The sequence below is a fragment of the Neolamprologus brichardi genome, chromosome 5 (assembly GCF_056152115.1).
Source record: "Neolamprologus brichardi isolate AB-2024 chromosome 5, ASM5615211v1, whole genome shotgun sequence".
In the NCBI taxonomy this organism is placed as follows: Eukaryota; Metazoa; Chordata; class Actinopteri; order Cichliformes; family Cichlidae; genus Neolamprologus; species Neolamprologus brichardi.
Window position 1 is genome coordinate 36,456,462 of NC_142108.1, and position 24,253 is coordinate 36,480,714.

At 46.3% G+C, this 24,253-nt stretch overlaps 2 protein-coding genes across 6 annotated transcripts in view; both read left to right on the forward strand.

Moving 5' to 3' along the window:
• The first annotated feature begins 1,503 nt into the window (after positions 1-1,503).
• Positions 1,504-7,420, forward strand: ctsa (cathepsin A). 2 transcript variants are annotated; one of them, XM_087841165.1, is made up of 14 exons: positions 1,504-1,610; positions 2,729-2,895; positions 2,966-3,077; positions 3,156-3,206; positions 3,281-3,367; positions 3,445-3,600; positions 4,798-4,974; positions 5,060-5,151; positions 5,238-5,316; positions 5,392-5,540; positions 5,617-5,692; positions 5,826-5,915; positions 5,997-6,098; positions 7,079-7,420. In XM_087841165.1, the coding sequence occupies exons 2-14, from the start codon at positions 2,729-2,731 to the stop codon at positions 7,160-7,162; spliced, it is 1,422 nt and encodes a 473-aa protein (XP_087697291.1). In that variant the 5' UTR covers positions 1,504-1,610; the 3' UTR covers positions 7,163-7,420. The 2 variants fall into 2 exon arrangements, with proteins under 2 accessions (XP_087697291.1, XP_087697292.1); XM_087841166.1 differs by lacking the exon at positions 1,504-1,610 and adding an exon at positions 2,153-2,186.
• A 1,620-nt stretch (positions 7,421-9,040) lies between these two features.
• Positions 9,041-24,253, forward strand: part of kcnq2b (potassium voltage-gated channel, KQT-like subfamily, member 2b) — a 32,784-nt gene continuing 17,571 nt past the window's right edge. The window contains exons 1-13 of one of the 4 annotated variants that reach the window (XM_087841169.1): positions 9,042-9,540; positions 10,060-10,210; positions 10,394-10,484; positions 11,837-11,963; positions 14,131-14,306; positions 19,703-19,828; positions 20,795-20,905; positions 20,984-21,079; positions 21,186-21,280; positions 21,362-21,430; positions 22,001-22,030; positions 22,721-22,800; positions 23,074-23,334. In XM_087841169.1, coding sequence (XP_087697295.1) covers positions 9,408-9,540; positions 10,060-10,210; positions 10,394-10,484; positions 11,837-11,963; positions 14,131-14,306; positions 19,703-19,828; positions 20,795-20,905; positions 20,984-21,079; positions 21,186-21,280; positions 21,362-21,430; positions 22,001-22,030; positions 22,721-22,800; positions 23,074-23,334 — 1,546 coding nt within the window. In that variant the 5' untranslated portion in view covers positions 9,042-9,407. Of the gene's footprint in view, positions 9,541-10,059; positions 10,211-10,393; positions 10,485-11,836; positions 11,964-14,130; positions 14,307-19,702; positions 19,829-20,794; positions 21,080-21,185; positions 21,281-21,361; positions 21,431-22,000; positions 22,031-22,720; positions 22,801-23,073; positions 23,335-24,253 lie in introns of all 4 variants that reach the window. The other 3 variants (XM_087841168.1, XM_087841170.1, XM_087841167.1) reach the window with 3 other exon arrangements.

Sequence of the window (24,253 nt, forward strand, 5' to 3'; positions counted from 1 at the left end):
GTTCTTTCCGGCTTGCTACAGATAGTAGGTGGCTTTAAAGAAAGAAAGAGAAAAAACCCCAAACACAGATAAAAGCAGTATTACATCATAAATGACAACTTCTCCACATATTCAACAAAGGATGACCAGGTTTTGTAGTATTTACTTTGAGACCGTCTCAAACTGTATCTCGGATGCTCTGTCTGCAAACACCTCATCACCTCATCACCACTGAACAAACACTGGTGGACCTGAATCCTTCCATTTAAGAAGAATTAGCCTGCGTGCCAGGAGAGATGAGAAAGCCACTGCATTCATTTGATAAGAAGTTATCCCGTGTTGGTTTGGGAGTACACCAAAGACTGCTGTCATCGGACTGGGATCGATTGTTTTCCCACACACATACGAAAGAGCTTTAAAAACTAATTCCCAGAACCGGTTCAAATCAGAGCAGGTCCAGAACATATGGCTCATAGTGGCGGGTGATTGCTTGCACCTCGGACATCTATCATCAGAGGTATTGTATATTTTGGCTAGTTTAGCTTTGGTTAGGTACGCCCGGTGAAGAATTTTAAACTGTATTAAACAATGCCGTATACAGATTGAGGATTCATGGATCCTGCTCACACTAAGGTCCCGTAGGTCGTCTGGGATCTGAAGGTTTAAGTCCAGCTCCCAGGCGTTCCTGGCTGTGGACACAGAGTCTGCCCTTATATGCTGCAGTGTGCTATATATTTGAGAGATGTGGCCTCTAGCAATAAGTCGAGATTGCAGACAGTCCTCAAGTGGACAGTCATTAGGTAGACTTGGATATGAAGTGTTTAACTGCAAAGCTACGCGCTTGTAAGTATCTAAAGAAGTGGTTCTTCGGGATTCCAAAATCTTTAGATTTCAAAGGATAAAAATGACCCTTTAACAAACAGAGCAGAGAAGCAGATAATTCCTCTGCTGTACCAAACCTTGAACCCTGCATCGCTCAGAGCTGGTAAAAACAGATGATTTGATGCAACAGGGGAGCAGACGAGTGACCGCCTCAGCCTGAAATGTCGTCGACACTGAAACCAGACATTGAGAGAGTTCTTAACCACAGGATCTTTAAAATTAACATTGTGACTGACGGGTAGACTTGAACACATTATTGCAACAGGGGATATGGTGAGATGACCGTCTAGCTCCACAGTGGACCAAGGCGGCCCTCTGCCCTCCCTAAAAGCCTGCATCTAGGTGGATAATGTCACAATATTGGCAGCCCAATAATACATAAAGTCTGGTAGGGCCAGGCCGCCTTCTTCTTAGAGCACTGTGACAGGGATTTACGGACTCTTTTTTGTTGTTATTCTGCATATTTAACGCTCCTCTGGTACTCTTTCTGTTGTTTTGGAGCCTTTGAATATTCTTCTACTGTTTTATCCTCTTCGAGAGTCTGTATTCGTATTGTTCTTAATCGTTGATTTAAAAAAAGGTTATCCTAAAAAAAACCCTACAAATAAAGTTTGAAAAAAAACGGAGGGGAGGGAGGGGTCATGTGACCTGCCGCTGTCATATGACCTGCTGTTTTCCTTCACCGTGGTGTGTCCAATTTATTTGCAGAGCACGAGCCCAGGTGAAGCAGGTGGACGCGCAGAGAAGAGGTGAGTGAAAGAGGGAGGTCTCCATTCAGAGGTCCGTTTGGATTCTGTCTGATTTAAGACGTTAAAGTTGATGCTGCGCGTGATAGTCCCCGTTTCCGGGTTTAAAATGTGTGTGAGAGTATCAGGGCGCGTACACACACTGCCTTCTGTTTCATGACAGTTAACGAGCACTCTGAGAAACTGATCGCTTTCTGATCGATAATCGAGCTGATTGTGGGTCGAAAACGTTTCGTGTTGAAACTGAAACCCGTTTCCGGTCGCTGAACAGTTATTCTGACACGAACTGCGTGTTTCTGCCAAACTCCGTTCAAAAAACTGCAAATGTAAATTTTCTTGGCGCATGCTCAGTCACGTCCGAAAGTAAAGCGTCCAGATGAACAGAATCAACTTTTCAACCAAAACGTAACTTTTCGTTCATTCAGGGGGAAAGTAATCACGTGACTTCTGATCGATCCCCAATCAGAAAGTCTCGTGATCAGTCCGCGAACACAAACCTCACTTCCTGCTGAAATCACGTGTTTCGTGGCCGTCAGAGGAACCCACCAGTCTTCATTTAAATTCTGCCTAATTTAACGTGTGCGTGTGAGATCCTGCTGTGCTCGTGTTTCACAGGTTTACCTCAGAGAACGGGTGAACTTTGAACTTTGTGTTTTAAGTTCGCTTTCCTAAAATCAGGGTTGGATGTGATGAAAAACCCTTTTTAAAACTTCAACATCATCACTGAGGTTTAATTTCTAGTTTGTTTCCTTTTTGAAAGGCTGATGCTGAGGACGGCCTCCTGCTTTTTATTTATTTACTTTTTGTTTTGTTTGGATTTTTTAGGGTTATTTATTTTATTTTGTGGCAGGGCTCCGACAGCTCTGTGAAGTCAGAGTGATCAGTGATTGTTTCTGGTGATCTGTCCGTGATAACCTGCTCAGTCAGTAAAACTGACAGTAGAGCTAGTCAGTAACTTCCTGCAGGAGAGATGACATCATTTGTGCTGTGTCATGTGATCGTGTGACAAAAGTGAAAGGAACACGTGGACGTCAGCTGCTGGACGTTACCTCAGTATTATAAAGGTGAAATCTCAGGAGGAGCATTTTTATTGGATGTTTTTACTTCCTGTCTGCTATCAGATGCAGCTGCTGCTGTTGTCGTGTTACTTCCTGTCCGCGTGGCTCGGCGCGGAAGCGGCCCCAGCGGCCGACGAGATCACGTACCTGCCGGGTCTGCAGAAACAGCCGAGCTTCAAGCAGTACTCTGGATACCTGAGTGTGGCTGACGGCAAACACCTGCACTACTGGTCAGTACCTGAGACACGCCTGAAGACACGCCTCCCCTGACCGTCAGCTGACCACTTCTTCTGTTCTCAGGTTCGTTGAGTCGCAGGACAAACCGCCCTCGGACCCGCTGGTGCTGTGGCTGAACGGCGGCCCCGGCTGCAGCTCGCTGGACGGACTGCTGACCGAACATGGACCCTTCCTGGTAGGTGAACTCTGCTCACCTGCCCCCTACAGGTATACTATGACTCCACACCTGACCTCTGACCTTTTGTCATTTCAGATCCAGAGCGACGGTGCGACGCTGGAGTACAACCCGTACGCCTGGAACAAGGTATGCTGTCATGTGACTTTTGTTGAGGTCGCACGGCTGAGGTCAAAGCTGATTGGTCGACTATCTGTGTGCAGATTGCCAACATGTTGTACCTGGAGTCCCCAGTAGGCGTCGGCTTCTCGTATTCAGACGATCAGAAATACGCCACCAATGACACAGAGGTCAGTGACCCTCAGTGACTCAGCTGCCGGTTGGCTGCCCGGAGGTCAGGTGTTCAGCTTTTTCTTTTTCTCTGCAGGTGTCGATGAACAACTACCTGGCCCTGAAGGAGTTCTTCCGCCTGTTTCCAGAGTACAGCAAGAATGAGCTCTTCCTGACCGGAGAGAGCTACGGAGGAATCTACATCCCAACGCTCGCTGAGAGGGTGATGGAGGACGCCAGCCTCAACCTGCAGGTAATGACGCACCTGACAGCAGGTAACAGTTCTGAAGTTAACTTCAGTAACTGCTTCCTCCAAACCATCAACGTGTCTTTTAGACCCCATTCCTACAAAACTGCTCAAAGAAGTTCTGCCATTAATTAATGCTTCGATCTTAAATATGATCAACTATCTCTAATAATCGGCTATGTACCACAGGCCTTCAAGCTGGCTGCAGTTAAACCTTTACTCAAAAAGCATCTCTAGACCCAGCAGTCTTAGCTAATTATAGGCCAATCTCCAACCTTCCTTTATATCAAACATCCTTGAAAGAGTAGTTGTCAAACAGCTAACAGATCATCTGCAGAGGAATGGTTTATTTGAAGAGTTTCAGTCAGGTTTCAGAGTTCATCACAGCACAGAAACAGCTTTAGTGAAGGTTACCAATGATCTTCTTATGGCCTCTGACAGTGGACTCATCTCTGTGCTCGTCCTGCTAGACCTCAGTGCAGCATTCGATACTGTCGACCATAATATCCTATTAGAGCGATTAGAACATGCTGTAGGTGTTACAGGTACTGTGCTGCAGTGGTTTGTATCATACCTGATGCACCTGTGAAAATGGCTCCGAAGACTGCACAGCGTTGCTGCTTCCACTGGATTATAAACGGCTTCAGTGGTGAGCTCTGAGGTTTGAAATGAGCTTCTGTGAAGCGTGGGTTAGACTCGGAGTAGAGCTGCTTCCTCCACATGAAAACGAGGCAGGTGAGGTGATGCGGACCCAGACACGATGGAGAGATCACTCTCTCGGCTGGTCTCTGAACGCCTCAATGTTGCTCAGGTGGGCTGGAGGCGGTGGCTAAGGTGTGGGAGGTCTGGGCTTCTCTGCTCAGGCTGCTGCTCCTGGATAAAGCCTCCACCTTTCCATTTCCTGTTATTATTGTTATTAGTCCGTCTTCTTTACAAATCACAGAGAAACTCAAAGCATTAAACAAATCTGTTCTTACCTGAGTTTGTGGTGACACTGTTCACTTTGAACGTGCTTCCTGTAGTGACGTCATTAGAAAACACTGCAGACAGGTGTACCTGTGACGTGCTGCTTGTAGACCATGTGATCAATGGGTGTCCCACCTGAGCTGCAGCAGGTGTACCTGTGGTAAAAGCAGGCGTGTCACATTCAGGCTGTGGAAACATCAGCATCATGCCTGCCTCACCGACTCACCTGTGGTGCAGGGCATCGCCGTGGGGAACGGAATGTCGAGTTACGAGATGAACGACAACTCGCTGGTGTACTTCGCCTACTACCACGGCCTGCTTGGCAGCCACCTGTGGGCGGAGCTTCAGACTTACTGCTGCAGCAACGGGAAATGCAACTTCTATGACAACCCGAACCAGAACTGCATGGACAGCGTGAGTACGACCCGGTTCACCTGCGGTGCACGCGACGTCTCCCTGTAGGCTCTCTGGTTTGATGTCTCAGGTGTTTCCTCTGCAGGTGGGAGAGGTTCAGACCATCGTCTACAGTTCAGGTTTGAACATATACAACCTGTACGCTTCCTGCCCAGGTGGAGTCCCGCAGAGACTCAGGTGAGCTGTGGCCTGTGATCTTTTTTGTCCGTGAGCTCACCTGCAGCACGTATGGCGCTCACAGGTGTGTTCCTGTTTGTTGTCAGTGTCGAGCGAGGCCAGCTGGTGATCCGAGATCTGGGAAACTCGTTCATTCACCATCAGTGGAACCGGCTGTGGACGCAGGTGAGTTCAGGTCACCTGATGATCCAAACAGTATCTATAAAGCGCTCACCTGAACAGGTGGTTCTCTCACTTTAGAAAGTCAAAAGTCTGGCGGCGCTGCTCCCGTCTGTCCGCCTGGACCCCCCCTGCACCAACTCCACCCCTTCCAACCTGTACCTGAACAACCCGCTGGTCAGAAAAGCCCTCCACATCAGCCCCAAAGCTCTGGACTGGGTCATCTGCAGGTAACACATGCACACACCTGACCTCTGTTTCACCTGTCCACCTCACCTGTGCTGACTCTCTGCTCTGCGCTCGCAGCTCCGAGGTGAACCGGAACTACGGTCGGCTCTACATGGATGTCAGGAAACAGTACCTGAAGCTGCTCGGCGCTCTAGTCAGTGAAGCTCCGCCCATGTTTTTTATTTTCATTTTTCCCAGTGTAAATGTTTCCAGCCTTTAACAGGACTCACCTGTTTCACCTGTCTGATATGGACTGCAAGGTGTTGACGGTTGTGTTCTCTGTGCAGAAGTACCGCATCCTCGTGTATAATGGCGACGTGGACATGGCGTGCAACTTCATGGGGGACGAGTGGTTTGTGGAGTCTCTGCAGCAGCAGGTGGAGTTCAGATCTTTGAGTTTTCCTCTGCAAAGTCACCTGATCTATCAGCTGACTCAGGTGTGCTTACCTGTGTCTCAGGTGCAAGTCCAGAGGCGTCCGTGGATCTACGAAGATGTGGACGGTCAGCAAGTCGGCGGCTTCGTCAAAGAGTTTGATAACATTGTCTTCCTCACCGTGAAGGTAAACGCCACCTTCATCATCCTCACTGACTGTGTGATGTCATGTTTTGGGGGCGGGGTTCTGTTTCAAGTCAGCTGTTTTCTTTCATCATCGGACCACTTAAGGTTTCTACAGAATCTTTATTTATAAAGAAGAAACAAACAAAAATGTCTCGTTTGGTGTAAATCTGCTTTAACCCTTTAAAGCTGGTCGGAGCTGCACGCTCTGTTTTGCGTAACTATTTTTAAATCCCGGTAGCTCTGCAACCACGTGAGCTAGAGCAATAATTTTTTTTTTGCATATGAAACCGGAGGAGTTGTACTTACATCTTATGCCATCAGCTTGTCCTCGGTCACAGTTTCCTTCCACATATAGTTTTGCAAAAACTGCATAAAAGCACTTGCAGCAACAAAAACATAATATTCCAGAAACAGGCTTTGCCGATCCGATTTTCAATTTTTTTGTAGTTTATTGCACTTTTTTGCAATTTATGTAATTACTATGCACTTAATGCAGACATATTATTAAAATCTGGGCTGTAATGGTTGTATTGATGTATAGCAACTTGAAATGCTCCCAAAAATGGCTCCACAGCATGTAAACATATAATATAAGCTCTGGCGGACTTGGTTCTATGGTCGGTCTTAAAGGGTTAACATTTCAGTTTGTTTGTTTTTAAATGTCGTCAAATCAAATTGTCTTTGTAGATGAAGAAAATGGCACATGGTCAATGTAGTCTGACACTTACTGCACTTCATAGAAAATCCACCAGATGGCAGAAACGGCCGGCGTTTCCGCCTCGGGGCGTCTCGTTTCCGCCTCGGGGCGTCTCGTTTCCGCCTCGGGGCGTCTCGTTTCCGCCTCGGGGCGTCTCGTTTCCGCCTCGGGGCGTCTCGTTTCCGCCTCGGGGCGTCTCGTTTCCGCCTCGGGGCGTTTCTGTGTGAACACCTCAGGCCTGATTTCTGGCGACTGTTCTGACCTGTGCCGCTGTCTTCCCGCAGGGTTCAGGTCACATGGTTCCAACAGACAAACCAGCTGCTGCCTTCACCATGTTCACCAGATTCATCAAGAAGCTGCCCTTCTGACCTCTGACCCCTGACCTGTCAGGCTTCTAATCTGATTTATTTTTCTCACACTGTCAACAAATCATCACGTCTCTCCTCTGTGTTGCTTTGCAACCACATTCCAGACCTCAGCCAATCACGTCACTCGTCTGGACCAGCTTGTCACCTGGTCATCTTCTTGGTTGTCATGGAAACGAGCACTGCCACCACTCTTTTTTTATTTTTATTGTAAATGAGAAAGTTGCTGCTTGATTTAAAATAAAAATTGATTTTTAACGAGCTTCGTCTCTGATGTCGTCTCTAAATGGTGTCCAACATCTCCCAGCGCACGCAGGACACCCTGACAGCACTGAGCAGCTCCTTCTTTCTGCTGTCACCAAAAATTTCCCACGTGTGGGACTAATAAAGGTTCATCTTATGTTTAACTGGACAGACTCCACCCCCTTCCACCACCATCTTGGGTCCTCTGCAGCGTGACGTGAGCTGCACATCGAGCAGACGTGTTTCCAGTTTGAAGAAGAAAAACTGAGAATGCACAAAATCATAAAACATCTTTTGTCTCGTTTCCTCCGTCACCTCCAGCTCCACCTGTTTCCTTTTTATGTGCAAACGGGGGCGTGGCCGAGTGCAGGTAGCGCCTGTCTTTAGTGAGAACAAACAATTTCTCAGTGATTTGTGTAATAATGCTGCAGTGCTGTCTTTAATCAGCGGCAGGAACTCTCTGAGAACACGACTGTGTGACACCTGGATCCAAAGGCACAGAGGAGACGTGGAGCTGTTTAAATGTGTAGAATATAATATAAAGTCTGTTTGACCAGCAGGGGGCAGACTGAACTCAGAGGCTGTCCAACAGTCAGAACAGGTGAGCTGTGAGGCTGAACCATCAGGTTCTTCCTGTCCTGCAGCGTCCTCACAGGCTCCGTGATTCTGCCTGTAAACATGAGGGCGCTGGCTTATTTTGATATGCATGTATTTATCTTACATAAAACAAATGTTTGTCATAATTTTGGTTAAATGTAAAGTTCAGGTTTAAATAATTCAGGGTGTTGGTGTTCAATGTGTCTGATGATTAGCGCTGAGCTTTTCCTTGTGTTGACATGATCCTGCTGTTTATAAGAATTTCCTTTTGCTCTCTCACCTGATGCACATCTTGTCTTTAGCAGTGTGACAAACCAAATCAGGCTCTTTAAAGATGTGGACTAAAGTTATTTTACATCATTCTGTCGCTGCGGCTGTTGGCGGTGTGGTGGAGGAGGCTAGTGTGTCTCAGACTGCAGATGAATCAAGGAGCTGAAGGAGGAACGAGTGCCCTGCAGGCATGCATGATTTTATATGAGCTCTTCTCCACAGTCATGAAGTCTAACAGGACACCGTGGTGAGCACCACGAGTGTGACAGTATATGGATTGGATAATAATATTATTATTATTGTCTGTCTTGTTAATGTTTGGGCTAGGGTTAGGGGTTATATATATTAGGGTTATATATATTAGGGTTAGGGTTATATATATATATATATATATATATATATATATATATATATATATATATATATATATATATATATATATATTAGGGTTATATATATTGGATATATAAATCCAATATATATATATATATATATATTTTGGATTTATATAGCGCCTTGAAAAGCGCTATATAAATCCAATCCATTATTATTATTATTATTGTCTGTCTTTGTTAATGTTTGTTTATAATGGAGCACTGTAACAAAAAATGATTTCCCCCAGGGATCAGTAAAGTATTCTGATTCTGAAGCAGGAAAACGGCTTCAGTTTCCTGAGGATAGAGAAGGGTTCTTCATTCCCACTGTCACCAGGCTCTGCTGACGCTGCAGGGTCTGTCGTCATCACCAACCTGATTGGTTCTTTGGTTAATGATGTTGTCGCCACAATCTCCATCCGCCCACACCTCGTGCTGCCATGGTGACCGCCGTCGACATCACGTTACCGTGGAGACGGTGATAAGCGATCACGCCTTTTTTTTCTTTTTCTTTTTTTTTTGCAGCTGATCGAAGTGATCAATGTTTCTGACGCGGTGACGTCATTCTGTTTCCTTCCTCGTGCGGGAAGTCAAAAACCTGCTGATCAGCCAATCTGCAGTTCGTCTGTGCTGCATCCTCCTCTTCCTCCTCTCCGTTTCTCCTCCTCCTCGGCCCCGATGCTCCCGCCGGCCCTGCCCGGCCTCGATGCTCGGTCCGCGGGCTGGCTGTAGCTCGGTGAATCGGTGCACATCGTCGGTCCGCCATGGTGCAGAAATCTCGCAACGGCGGGGTGTTCCCCGGAGCGCAGGCCGACCAGAAGAAGCTGAAGGTCGGCTTCGTGGGTTTGGAGGCCGGAGGGACGGACTCCAGTAGGGACGGTGCTCTGCTCATAGCGGGTGAGCAGCTGTGTGTTATCTTTAATAACCATAGCAGCTGATTTCACTTAAACGTATACAGGACATGTCACGTGGTCACTCTGTCACTAAAACCTGCAAACCTTTCTCTTGAAGGTTAGGACCAATCAGCTTCACGGTGCAGGTGTTTACTGAGAGGAGGCTTGAATGTGATTGGCTGATCCACCGGAGCAGCTTTGCATGATTCACAGCTCAGAATAATCCTTCTTTATCTTGCTCTGGACACCTCAGATCAGATGTTTTAGCTCCTCCCCCTTTAAGAGCTTTTCTGTAATTATATTATTAATTAGTAAATAATAACTGGATTGTTTTTCCTTGTTCGTTACTGTTCTTACTGTGACCACAGGCTGGGATTAATAATTAAGTATTTCTGCTTTCCTCTGATTGGCTGCCCCTCACAGAGGGTTTCACAGTAGATTTACTCCCACATCACTCCCATACTGCCCCCCCAGCAGCACATATAAGCGTCCGTGTGCCTGTCTGACATGTTTCTGTGTGCAGGTGGAGACGAGGGGCCTCGGCGGCAGCGCAGCAGCGTCTCCGGGGGGAAGAAGCCTCCCAAACGAAATGCCCTCTACAGACGCCTGCAGAACTTCCTGTACAACGTCTTGGAGAGACCCCGAGGATGGGCCTTTATCTACCACGCCTATGTGTACGTACCTGTCCGCACACCTGCGCACCAATGTAACGAGCAGGAGAAAAGTGGGCAGGTGGGGACAGCTGGGCGGTCCTTAATATTTCCGCCCTCTCTTCCCCACAGCCGTCTCTCAGAGTGAGGTCACCTCACTCATGTTTATTTTCCCTGAAACGCAGATCTTTCCTGTTCTGTGTTCAGGTTCCTGCTGGTGTTCTCCTGCCTGGTTCTGTCTGTGTTCTCCACCATCAGAGAGTACGAGAAGAGCTCAGAGGACGCGCTCTACATCCTGGTAACCACGCAAACATCGTGCTCGACCATCGTGCTTACATTTATGTCCACATATGTCCATGTGAATATTTTAGACCGACTTTCAGGCCTTTTTCTCAAACACTGACACTCAAGCCAATGTTTGAACATGAATATTTCCAAAGACAAAAGCCTGAAATTTCCACTCGGAGTGAAACTGAACCAGGATCTTTGGAACAGACAGGAAATGTGATGCTGATTATAATATATAATTATAATTATAATACGAAGAAAGTCGAGCCCTCGAGTAAAGTCTCATATTTGAGCACATGATAATAAAACAGCATCAGACTGTGCTGTGTGTTAAATATGTGCGTGGTTCTGTTTTTATTTTACAGTAATACTTTAACCTGAAATATTAGACTCAACAAAGTCGGCTGGTAGAGTCAGTCTACATATTTAACACCGTTAAACTCCAGAACTTGGTTTCATGTGGACGATCTAATAATATATTTTTGTTTTTGTGGTGCAACAAAGTCATATTTACTCACACACAGCATGAAACCTGAAATTTTCTCCACTTTATGACCAACAAGTTCTTGATGAAAATCATTCTACACACTTTATCTTTAGTATTGTGAAAGATTCATATAAAAATCACAAATGTTACTAGTTGTCTTTTGCAATATGATGCAAAAGACAACTAGTAACATTGACCCCCCCCCAGCAGCACATATATAAAGTTTTTGTCATATTTGAACTGCAGATAGTTTGAATGTGTTCGTCCCAGATCAGAGATCCAGGCGGGGAAAGGGTCACACACATGTTCAAACACTGATGCAGATTTCACTGTTAAAGAAACGTCTGAGAGAGACGCACCATCGTTCACAAAAATACAGCTTAACAACTTGTGAAGATATAAGAAGCAAAAAAACCCAAAAACAATATGTTTTCAAATTTTGTACCATAATTTTTTTATGCAAATCACAGGAAGCAGAGGGCTTAGCTCAGTGGTGTCCAACTCCAGGCCTCAGGGCCGGTGTTGCAGGTTTAGACATGTCAGCTGATTTCATGACCTCCTCAACATGTCCTGCAGTTCTCCAGAGGCCTGATGAACTCATCGTGTGATTCAGGTGTGCTGACCCAGGGTGAGATCCTGCAGGACACCGGCCCTCCAGGCCTGGAGTTGGACACCCCTGCTAGTGTCAAAGGTTTGGCTCAGCGTGGAGCTGATGGCACACGTGATGCTGCTGTAAGCGGAGATGAAACAAATATAAAGTCAGTGACGGTTCTGTTCAGCTGCAGCGTTTCATTCTTCACATAAAGCTGTAGATATTCTTCTGAGCACATACGTGCTGCTCTGATCGTTAACAGCGTGTTGTTGTGGTGTAACAGGAGGTGGTGACCATCGTGGTGTTCGGGGTGGAGTACATGGTGAGGATCTGGGCTGCCGGGTGCTGCTGTCGGTACAGAGGGTGGCGAGGTCGACTGAAATTCGCCAGGAAGCCCTTCTGCGTCATCGGTGGGTCGGAGCTGAGTGTGTTTGTTGGTCACGTTCAGTCACGTCTGCTTCATTATCTCTGAGCTTCATCCACAAATGTCCCCGAGGACATAAAGGTCTTCACTTCCTCTGGTCTGTAGAAGCAGAGTTTAAAAGTCACGCCAGAGTCGATCCCACCGCTTGTTTGCTGTGCAGCCTCTGCTGCTCTGTTCCTCTTCTTCACCCTCAACAAGACACAGTTCAGCTCAGTGAGAAGGACCTGTTGGACTTCCAAAGTTCTACAAAAGGCGCGGCTGTGGTTTCACTCCCTTCATCTCAGCATCTCCAGCTGTGTTTAGGGTGGAGCTGGACCATCCAGCCTTGCTGCTGATGAAATCTGCAGCATTCAGGCGTGTTAACACAGGAGTGGACCTCAAGGTCAGACCGTACAACAAACCCAGAGCTCTGCCTCACAGCAGAGGCCTCTGCGGGCAGGGACAGCACTGCACATTTATACAGACGTGCACCAAGTGCTGCACAACCAGTAAACAATGCAACACAAATGATTTAGCTATCATAGGGTTGGGGTAGCTGGTCATTCGCCCATAGGTGTGAATGGTTGTCCCCCCCCCCCCCCCCCCCCCCCCCCACCCCCCGGAGTAAAAGTACAACAAAATAAATGAATAATAAAGATTAGAATAATTAAAGTTAGAGTTATAGTTTAAGTTAGTCTGAAGCTGAAACAGCTGATGAGAGGAAGTATGTTTGCAGTTTGAAGACGGAGATGATTCCAGAGTTTCGGGGGAATTCACGGCTGCTTGTATGAGTCGAGCCGTCAGTTTGGAGTTATTAGAAGGAGCTGATCAACAGAACTAAGCTAGTAGCAGTAGACTGAGCTAAACATGCATGTGCCAGGAGTCCAGCTGCTGCAGTCGTGCTACAGATGTTTTTATACAACATGTAGATATGCAGGGACAGTGGGAGATGTCACGGTCTGTCAGTGAGTGGGATAACTCACTAAAACAAATGCTTTCATGGAGTTTGAGGACTTTTTGTGAGAGCCAGGTTTTAACATCAGCTCAACAGCAGGTTGGAGAGCAGGAGGCGGGTTTAAGAGGAAGGAAATCTGGGTGTTGTCTTCATCACAGATTCTTCGTGGGAGTGAACGCTGGTGCGACCAGCTGCTACTGGCATGTTGGTGAACCTTGTCTTACCTGTTAATGTTTGTTAACTCCCACCCATAACCTGTGTTCTCACTGGTCCGAAGCCCTCCTGTGGTTCAGCAGCTTTGTGCATTAACGTGTTGTTTGGGGGTCTGTGCTCACCTGGACGACCCTGCTTTCCCTACGTTTCCACACAGTCGCCCTCTCCGACTCTCTGCCAGTGTCCCGTTGCTGTCTGGATGTCTTTGGTCTGTGTGGGTCCTCTCCGGGTACTCCGACTTCCTCCCAGTCCAAAGACACACAGTTAGTGGGGGTAGGTTAACTGGGGATTGCCCATAGGTGTGAATGTCTGTCTGTGTTAGCCCCGCCTCTCGCCACATGGTAGCCTGGATAGGATCCAGTCAACAACATGTCTTGTAGTTCTCCAGAGGCCTGCTAATGAACTAATCCTGGGTGACACAGAGTGATATCTAACACCCAGAGGACACCCCTGCTGCAGCTTATCTCCCCACCTCTGACCACATGTGAATGTCTTTAATGTTAATTTAACTCATCTCCTTTTGCAGCATCAGGGGCATTAATTTGAACACTCTGCCTGCCTCCCGAGCATAAATCCTCCGTCCTTCCCTGATTAAACGCTCATTTAATGATGGACTTGATGAGATTTTAGACGCCTTGGCTCCTCCTGTGTTGCACCATCGTTTATTTCAGTCGCCTGGAACATAAAATCTATAAAAGATCTCGACTCGTCCTCCACAAACAAATCAAACCTATCAAATTGGTATTTATGTCTGTTGTTGTTTTATTCTTCTGTGTAAGGTGACGTTGAGTGTTTTGAAAGGTGCATAAAAGAAAATGTATTATCACCATTATTATTAAAAGTGGTAAGTAACAGGATGATTTCACAGACAGACCCAGCGTCTGTAATGAGAACAGAAAGCTGGGTTTGTGCCAGTGGGGCCATGTTAGACTGCCAGTGCTAATGGAAAGGACCAGTTCATGATGGTGCAAAGTCCATCTCTGACCTGTAACCTGTCTGTCTGCAGACATCATGGTGCTCATAGCATCCATATCAGTCCTGGCTGCAGGGACTCAGGGAAACGTCTTCGCCACGTCGGCCATCAGGTCGCTGCGGTTCCTTCAGATTCTCCGAATGATCCGTATGGATCGCCGAGGAGGAACCTGGAAGCTGCTGGGATCGGTGGTCTACGCTCACAGCAAGGTAAAACTCGTATGTGTGACGCCAGCTGACGTGGCGCTGACTTGTCGGTGGTTACAGATCAGCTCACTGTGATGAAACACTGAGAATCTGGAACAGGACACGAAAGTTTAAAAACTGACTGAAATCAAAGAATCAGAATATCTACAGGTCTGAGATTGGTCCACTATTTGAAGTATTTATGACTTTATTGGATGGTGAATAGAAAGGGAGGAGATGGCACGCAGCAAAGGGCCACGGGTCGGGTCGAACCCGAGCCGCTGCTCGGCAGTTGTGTGGTCGCCCGCTCACCCACTGAGCTCAGCTGGCACCCAGACTGATGGATGTCAAAGGTCAAAGCTTGTGCTTAACCCCACATCTGAGAACTTACTATACCAGGTCTGCAGAGAAGCCACAACACTGAGCTGCAGTATTGGTTTATTACTTTCATCTGTATTGATCGGAGTTATTGATTAGATCAATGTTTCACATATGCCTCAAAATAGAAAAGAGTATAAATAAAATTTAGAGTCAGTCTGTTTTTGTTGGTTACCTGTTTACTAGGGGTGCAATGATACTCATATCGATATTGAACCGTTCGATACAGTGCTTTCGGTTCGGTACGCATATGTGTCGAACAATACAAATTTTTTTTATTTATTTTATCAACTTTCCTTCTGACGGTGCTGTCTGTGTTGAGCGCTCAGTGGATCAGCGCTCGACAGTGCAGCCTAGGCTGCACTGTCGAGCGCTGAAGGTAAGCTGTCATGGACTAAAGTAAAACAGTATGTCAGATGTGTCAGCAATGCTCAATTACATGGGTGGGAACTAGTGTGTTAGCGCAGTTAGCTCGTTAACGTGTTTGCCGTCCAGCCCCACGCACGGGGCGATCCGCGGTAGCTCGTTAACGGAGATTTGCCGCGTTGTGGCGTTAACGTCATTTCAGATTAACGCTGAATCAGCAGTGTTGGATCAAGGACACATCTAAAACCTGCAGGCCCTTGAGGCCTGGAGTTCGACACCTGTGGTCTACAGTGTTAGGAAGCAGGCTCAGAGTGATCGTTGGACCTTGGACTGTGGAGTGATCGTGGGGGTTTGACCATCCAGTCTTTTGGATTTGTAGACATGTGGGGACGCAGGACAGTGGGGCTGCTGTTATGAGCCATTAGGTGTATAGCGAAGGTGCGAGCTGTGACTGAGAGAACTGACAAAGGACTTAAGAACGCATGAAGACGTTCAGCAATGTGTGGAATGCGTGATGGTGCGGACAGGAACCTGCGTGGAAGCTGCTGAAGCTGCTGAATTATCTACGTTCTGCAAAGGAATCTGACTTTGTTTGCGTGTTCATCAAAGGATGAACGCCCAGTGCTCACGTGTCTGCTGCTCTGAACTCGGATCACCTCGTGCAAACTCACCGCCACACCCCCAATTCCCTTTGGAGTGGTCCTCGACACGGAGCAGCCCAGTGTTTCCGGGTGGAAGGCCCCACTGTCAGCCTTCAGAAGAAGCACGCCAGTGGAAAGCACCGGGGATCGTCTGGCTCTGAAGCAGGAGGATTTCTTTGTGGATGGAGGTGGCGGTGAGGCGCGGTCGCTGCTCCAGGCTGGACTTTGTGTGCAGCTGTGCACAGCTGGTTTGAGACTCCTTTCGTTGAGTGATTGGAAAAAGCGGACTTTTCTTCCTGTGCTGTTTGTCACTGCAGTGGACTGGTGAGCGGTAAAACGTGGACCAAACATGAGCCATGAACTACACTTTCAGTGTGTGAATACGAAGCCGTGGTTTGTTTCGTGCTGAGGGTGGTAAGCTCTGTTACATGTTTACATCCTTTGTGAGGTTTGCTGTACCTGACTGCTTCCCCCAAACCTTCATTATATAAACTGACAAATAGAAAAATGACACCTCGGATGGGACTCGTTCATTAATTATAAACCCATTAAATAAAGAAAGAAAAAACTTTATTTGAAACAACAGAAACACAAAATGGCTCCCAGTGCTGCGTCACCCTTGGAAATGGAGACGGTATCAGCAAACGAAACTCTCCTCCAATAATTCACTGCGAGGTATGGATCTGAGTGAGCTCGCAGCTCCTTTAACCCTTGGATGCACAACCTGCACTCTTCCACGAGTGGCGTCAAAAATGACCCCAAATAGAAACAATGCATTTTGCTATAAACTCGGTTGTTATTCTTCAAAATCTTTAAAACAAAGAGTTGTAATATTTTCATATTTGAGGTATTCCTCATAAAACATGTTTGTGACATGAGGCCCTTTGCATTTTTATTTATTTCTTCATTAATTTTAAGAAATTTCCGTTTTTGTATCACTTGTATCTCTTTTGTATGCTTGCTCTGCATATACTGCAGAAGCTGGCCTTCCCTCTGAAAGGCACATGTCGATCCACTGTAACACAATCACTGAGGTTGAATTTCTGCCTGCAGTTGACCAGGAACAGGCCACATGTAGCTGAAAGCTGCCATGTGGTTTGTTTTCAGTCGGTAGGCTCTGGTCCTCTTGTCATCAAAGTGCAAAAAACTGCGAATATCTTTAAATCTTTGAATTGACATAGTGGCCTTGAACAATGGGTTATGCAGAGGACTCCCAAAAGCACACCGACTGGTACATCCCAGTTCTTCTCACTTCCTGCAAGAACGGTCAATCAAATGAAGGCCAGGAGCTTATGTTTGATTACATTTTTCCACTCTTTTCCCCTGTCTGTGGCTACTCTTCGTGCCTCCATGTTTGTGCATGTCAGCACCTCTTCTATTATATTATCAGACATGAACATCTTCCATGCATCTATTGGGGAGACAGTACTAAACCCAGGTGCAAGCCCTGGCCGACTAATTCAGAATATTGTGGCTAGAGCAGTAAGAGCTCATTCTGTTAGGCTCAATATCCATTTCCTCTTCAGAGGACTCATCAGAGGACTCCTCTGTATCTGACTGGCCTTGTTCAGTGGGGGGGTGGACAATAGTCTGGGTCCTCTATATCTGAGATGTCAGATTCTGAGTCAGTGCCTCCGATGGGCTCTTCATCCCATCCGTCCTGGATCATTTGTAGGGCCACAGGGATCCTAGCTGGCCTCATAGCAGCCATGTTACTTTAGATATTAAAAAAAAAAATCAGAAAGTATGATGTTTGAAATGCACAGGAAACTATAAACAGGGCTGCACATAAATGGTCCGCAGGTGCGCATTTGCTGTCAAAATAAAAGACGCGCACCAGATAAGAAGTTGGAACGCGCGTTTGCGTACATTAGATGTTCTGGAGGAGGACAGACATTTGTTCATAACTCTTAAAGATGTCGAAGAAGCTCCGTAAGCAATTACTTTGGTGTTCCTCCACCACAAAAGAAGCACGTATTCTCTGAATTTGTGGGAATACTTTTCTTTTGACAGCGAATGCAGACCTGCGGACCACTTATGTGCAGCCCTGACTATAAATCATGTACGTTACTGTGTAAAAATTAATTCCTGATCCATCAGAAGTGTAAGTGGGACAGTCAGAGTTGCTAAGAATGAAAGTTTCATAGAAGATCCCACAGGAACTGCTTGGGGTCATTTTTGACCCCACTTGTGGAAGAGTGGGGTAGTGATACAAAAACAGCATTTTTTTAAAATTAATGAAAAAATAAATAAAAATGCAAATGGCCTCATGTTACAAACATATTTTATGAGGAATACCTGGAATATGAATATATTACAACTTTTCATTTTAAAGATTTTGAAGAAAAACAACCCATGGGGTCATTTTTGATCAATTAAAGAACACAGGAAGTGAATCTGTTCACGTCATCAAATATTGCTGATCAGGATCTGGAACGGCCTAAAAACCTGTGGAGAACCAACACGACTAGGAGGAGGAGCTAAACACGAGCACTGAACACAAAAAACAGTTTTTCAAATGGAACAAATGAACACAAATCTCACAGAAAACAACTTGTCAAACGAGTGAAGTTTAAAGGACCAGTACAGTCAAATAACCACCAAACTCATACCTGATGTAAGGAGGATCCTTCTCTCTGTCCCGGCACCTGGACATGCAGGGTTGCAAACTATTCAGACGACATATTTGAGAGAAACATATAAGAGTGGGGGCCAACCCAGGTTGTAACCAACTAACCGTCCGAGGTGAAACGAGGAGTAGAATGGGGGGAAGCGGCCTATCAAAGTGCCTTTCCCAACATTTGGAAAAGCTGATGAGTCTGATCCTCGTCAGTACCTAGAGAGGGGGGAGACTTCTTGGGCCTCAACCCACTCACTGACGAGGGGCTTATTACTCTTTGTAATGTTCTACATGGAACCTCAAGGGATCCCATGAAATCCAAACCTGGAAATGATGCGTTCCTATCAGGAGACTATGAGCTGGCTGAGAGAGTGCGGAGCACAGTCCAAAAAGAGGCTGAGAGCATCAGAGACTTTGCCTACATGTATCAATCACTCTGCACACGCTGGAAGCCGACTGTAAGTGAAGGTGATGTTGTTAAAATGATTTTGAAAAACATTAACCCTCAACTAGCCAGTCAACTAAGGAGCATCTGGGTTAGTTACATCTGGTTGTCCACCTCAGACGCAACAACTGGAGAAGGACAACACGACCAACTGCAACATGTACGGAGAAAGTTTGTGGAAAACAATCCAGAAACCTTCAGTGAAACCTCTGCACTGCCAACCAGCAGAGCCCAGCTACCTCCAGCCCAGCATGTCCTGCCTCCACCCTAATTTAACGTCGACTGTGCTGTTTACATGTACGGATATTTTACCTTTATTATAATGGAACCAACATTCCCACCTCTGGTCTCTCCCTGTGTGCACTACCACCGATCATCACGCTGCTCCTTTATATGGCGTATATAACTAAGATCTGTGCAGGAACATCGTTAAGTCTCTTTTTGGTTTCTCTGAAGGAATTTCAATGTAAAAATCTGCAGGCTGCTAACACAGAGACTCCAAACGATCTTTTATTGTTCTTGTAACAGGACAATAAAGATCTATTCTATTTTATTCTATTCAAGTTGGTGCTGCAGAGGTCACCGTGCACCAGCTTCATGTCCATGGTGGAGAGCTCACAAACGCAGGGCTCACCCTTCAAATTCAAAGTCCACAAACTTTTAGAAATTCAGGGTGCGCTCTCTGACCGGCACCTCCAAACCTTGATGTCATAAACTGTCAGGTCATGTAGTCGAAACTTTTCTTACTTTTAGACTAGTTCACAGGTGTAGTCGTTTTTTCTCTTAACGGACGAGGAAATTAGTCTAAGGGAATATCCTTAACCTTCAGTGTGTCATGGATTGTGAACCTCGAGCTGTGGAGGAGCTTAAAGTAGCTGCTGTGCTGCTAGAAGCCGGTTGAGGCGTTTCAGCAGGATGCCTCCCGCGCTCTCCGTCCTGACTTTACCCTCTAGTCTCTCGCCCACTGCAGGAGCTGATCACAGCCTGGTACATCGGCTTCTTGTGTCTCATTCTGGCAAGTTTCCTCGTTTACCTGGCAGAAAAAGAAGATAATGAACAGTTTGAGACATATGCTGACGCCCTCTGGTGGGGACTGGTAAGATGAATGCACATACACACCCACACCTCACCTGAGATCAGGTGTTTACCTGTGATTAGTTACCTGAGCTGCAAAGCAGCAGGTATAAACAGCATCACTGGCATGAGGTTGGCTTTGCTGAGCTGTAAAATCTCAGGATTGCTGTTGTTACAGCATCACCTTGATCACAAATTACGCCGCCTTCGAACTCAAACAGCATAAAATTCAATGAGATAGTAAGACGGGTGAAATAGAGACAAATGATCTACAGCAGCGGGTGTGAAATTTATGGTTTTCAGGGTTTTTATCGTTAACTGTTTCCCTGGATCTTTCCCGTGTGCGTCTTATTTTGAAATAAATATTTATGCATTACCATAGCAACCGGAGAGCATTAAGGGGCAGAGAGGAGGACGTTACTCTGTGTTGTTGGTGCACTTCAGGAGGACGCTGCTAATAAAGTTACACAATTACACAGTGAATTCACGTTTATTGTTACTAAATCCCACCGCTTTTGTCTCGGTTGTATTATTTTATTTTGTTGTATTTATCCGCCACACCTTAAAGGCCGGTCCGTGAAAATATTGTCTGACATTAAACCGTCCGGGGACCGCCGTACTACAACATACCTCGCTGGCTGACCCATGCTTTGAGCACGTCACACATACTTTTAAGAACATTTGAACTTCCTCCAACTTAAATTGGCCTCTGCTGCTTCAACATGGCCGTGCACCTCACTCAGGTGCACCAGCAGAACCAATGCAGTACAAAAGTTCCTGAGAATTCCCGCAATAAATGACCGAATGACATATAAAATATGCGTAGTGCAAAACAAAATACATGAACTAAAAGCATGGCAGTAAAAAACACATTCACCTAATCAGTACTGACAGCACAGGTGTGGTACAGGTGTGTACACCTGAGCTGAAACAACTGGTGTTTCCTCCTCCGTGATGGGACGATGTAGTCGGTTTGTTTGTGTCTCAGATCACCTTGACAACCATCGGTTATGGAGACAAGTTCCCCATCACCTGGAATGGACGTCTGCTGGCTGCAACCTTCACTCTGATTGGAGTTTCATTCTTTGCTCTGCCGGCTGTGAGTCAGTTTTTTATCTACCTGGGTTTACCTGAGACACCTGTTCGTGCCAGCTCACCTGTCTGTGTTTCTCTTCAGGGGATTCTGGGTTCTGGCTTTGCTCTGAAGGTTCAGGAGCAGCACAGACAGAAACACTTTGAGAAGAGACGAAACCCTGCAGCAGGACTCATACAGGTGAGCCATGCTCTGACATCACACTGACTTTGTGCGGTGAGAATCTACACTGGCACCCTCACGTGAGACCTTTTAGGAGTCAGCTGCTTCCTTCCTGTGTCGACAGGCGGCCTGGAGGGTTTACGCCACAAATCTGAGCCGAACCGATCTGACATCTACCTGGGATTATTACGAGAGCACAGTGTCTGTCCCCATGTATAGGTAAGACTGCACCTGTGCACCTGCAGCCAATCACTCCTCAGGGATTCTGAAACTGTGTGATTGTGAAATTTGTGTCTGCAGGTTGATCCCTCCTCTCAATCAGTTGGACTTACTAAGGAACCTGAAGAACAAATCCGGACTCTCATTCAGGTCTGAAAGTTTCCACACAACGACTGCACCATAACTGCACCAGTGAGCCAAAAACCTCCTCGAACTAACCTGAGAACACCTGAGAACACCTGAGAACATTTCAGGAGCTAAAATGCTAACAGACACTTTGCATTTAATAGTTGTTATTAACCTCTGTCTCTCTTCCACAGCATGTCTTTATCCTGTCTTCCTTCTCTCACCCCAACCAATCACAGCAGATGGCCCCGCCCCTCCCTGAGCCTGGTTCTGCTGGAGGTTTCTTCCTGTTAAAAGGAAGTTTTTCCTTCCCACTGTCGCCAAAGTGCTTGCTCATAGGGGGTCATATGATTGTAGAGTCTTGACCTTACGATACAAAGCGCTTTGAGGCGACTGATGCTGTGATTTGGAGCTAAATAAATAAAACTAAACTGAATTGAATTTAGAACATTTAAACCAAAGGGTGATGTCATGCTGACCATGTCACTGTTTGGCTCATTGGTGTTTAACTGAAGAACAATAATAATCTTTAATAATCTGATGAATAATCGTCTTTAAAGTCAGTGATTGATGGCAATCTTTATCTCCCTGCAGGAAGGATGCTCAGCCTGAACCTTCTCCCAGGTCCGTGTTCTCCAAGGACTCACATCAGATTTCCCAACATCTTATTCAACCATCGCTTTAGAAACGCTGTCACATAAAGCCTTTTAGATCCATGTTGCCTTACATCCTTCTATTTGAATATTTCCTTTGGTGAAGTTCAAGAGGTGAACCCTCTGTTGTCTAAGTCATCAGCAGCAATCACCCTAAATTGTTCCTCTGAGTCTCTGCAATCAGGGAATATTTCCAGGTTTAACACCTGTGTGTCTGTGTAGGTTTTCAGCCATCAGGTCATCGTACTATGAGGAGCTTGGAAAGAAAGCACCTGGACTTCTGACATGTTTGTGATGACCTTTCACCTCTCATCCAAGAAGTGTCTTGGTTGAGGTTCGTTGACCCATTATTAATCACGTTCCTCATCTCATGAGCCAAGGAGTGAAAAAAGGGTGTCGGTCGTTATCACCAGAGGTTTCGGGTGAAACCACTGTAAGACCAAACCTGATGGGGTGAGGTCTCACAGCTGAATAAGACTGTTGGATGAGACGTGAAATGTCTTCCAGTCTTTTTCTTTCCAAGCTCCTTAGTTTTTATCACCTAGGAAGACTAAAGTGTATCTGTTTGGTTAGTTATGTAATTATATGACCATAACCCAAAGAGCTGATCATTTTCCAGATGTGACTAAAAATCTCCTGGTCTTTCTCCTCCCTCCCACAGTCAGAAGGTGAGTCTAAAGGAGAGGGTCTTCTCGTCTCCTCGGAGTTCAGGAACCAAAGGCAAAGGTTCTCCTCAGCACGGTGGGTGTTGATATTTTTTAACGTTCTTGTTTTTGGTCTGGGAGCAATCCTGATACTGATGTCATCTACGCGCTAAAGGAGTCTTTAAACATAGAGTCAGACAACACGCCATCCACTGATCGTTGGATCAGGACCCTCAGGCTGTGAGGCAACATAGGTAACACTGCACCCCTGTGAGCTGGTGGTTACTGGTTTGTGCTCATCAAGGACTGGCAGTCATATCCAGGAGGAGCCATTTAAGCAAAGAGCGTTACTTGTAATCAGGACCTGAAGTAGCACTCTGTCTTCCTTCCTTCTTACTGGTTCCTCCCGTTCGCCCAGGAGTTGCACCTGGAATGGGTCCTGCTCCTGGCATTGGTCCTGGAGTACCTGGAGGTCCTGGGGGAGTCCAGGCCTTGCGGCGGTCCCCGAGCATAGAGCCCAATTTGGAAGAGAGTCCCAGCAAGGTTCCAAAGAGCTGGAGCTTTGGAGAACGCAGCAGAACCAGGCAGGCCTTCAGGATCCGGGGAGCGGCATCCCGTCAGAACTCTGAAGGTAAGACCGGCCGAGCCGAGCAGTGTCGATACCAGTCGCCCAAAAATCTGCACTGAAATCACATGTTCAGAAAAATCAGCAGCTTGTCCTGTTTGCATACCAGGACACTGTAAGATGAGGTCTGTCTTTACTTAAGCATTAGTCACTAAACTGCTGTTATTTTGAGATTAAATGTTTGGTTTAGAAGACTTCATCATCGTGTTTGTCAGCCTGGAACCGAATCCACCCGAAGGAATCAGTGAATCAGGGTTCACCTACCTGGCAGGACCGTTTTTATTGGATTCAAACTGATCCAGAGTCTGCTGCTGTCTCACCTCCATCAGCAAACTTTCTCTGATCTGTCCGCTCAGAGTTCGATCATCAGATTAAAAAGCTGAAATTAGGAATCTGAGCTCCAGTGATGACGACTCAGGGTGAACAAACTCTTCTGGACCGGACCGATATACAGCATCGGTATCGATCCGATCCTGACCTAAATTACTGGATCGGATATCGGGGAGAAACCCGCTGCCCCCATGCCGCGAGCATTCGCCGGCACGGAGTGTGGATCCAGTTTAGTCCGACTCCATTAAAGACATTAGATGTGGAAGTGTTTGTGGTTACATTACCATTCAGTTTGAGGGTTACAACAGAAAATTATTATTTTAACAAATGACTGATAACTGTGACTTTACTGTATAAAACCCTCCAACGTTTCAGGAGAAGTTAGTCGTTATGAGACGTGTCTGTGAACTAAAAATCAGGAATGTGGGATGTTTGTGTGTGATTTGGAGAGCCCAGCGTGTGCTCCCGACGCAGGGACGACACATGGCCAAACAGTTTCATGGTTCAGAAAAAAACTATGAAAAATATGTGTTTATATGTATGTAAAGGACACAAAATGTAGCCTTAGGTTAAATGTGATAGAAACGGCTCACAC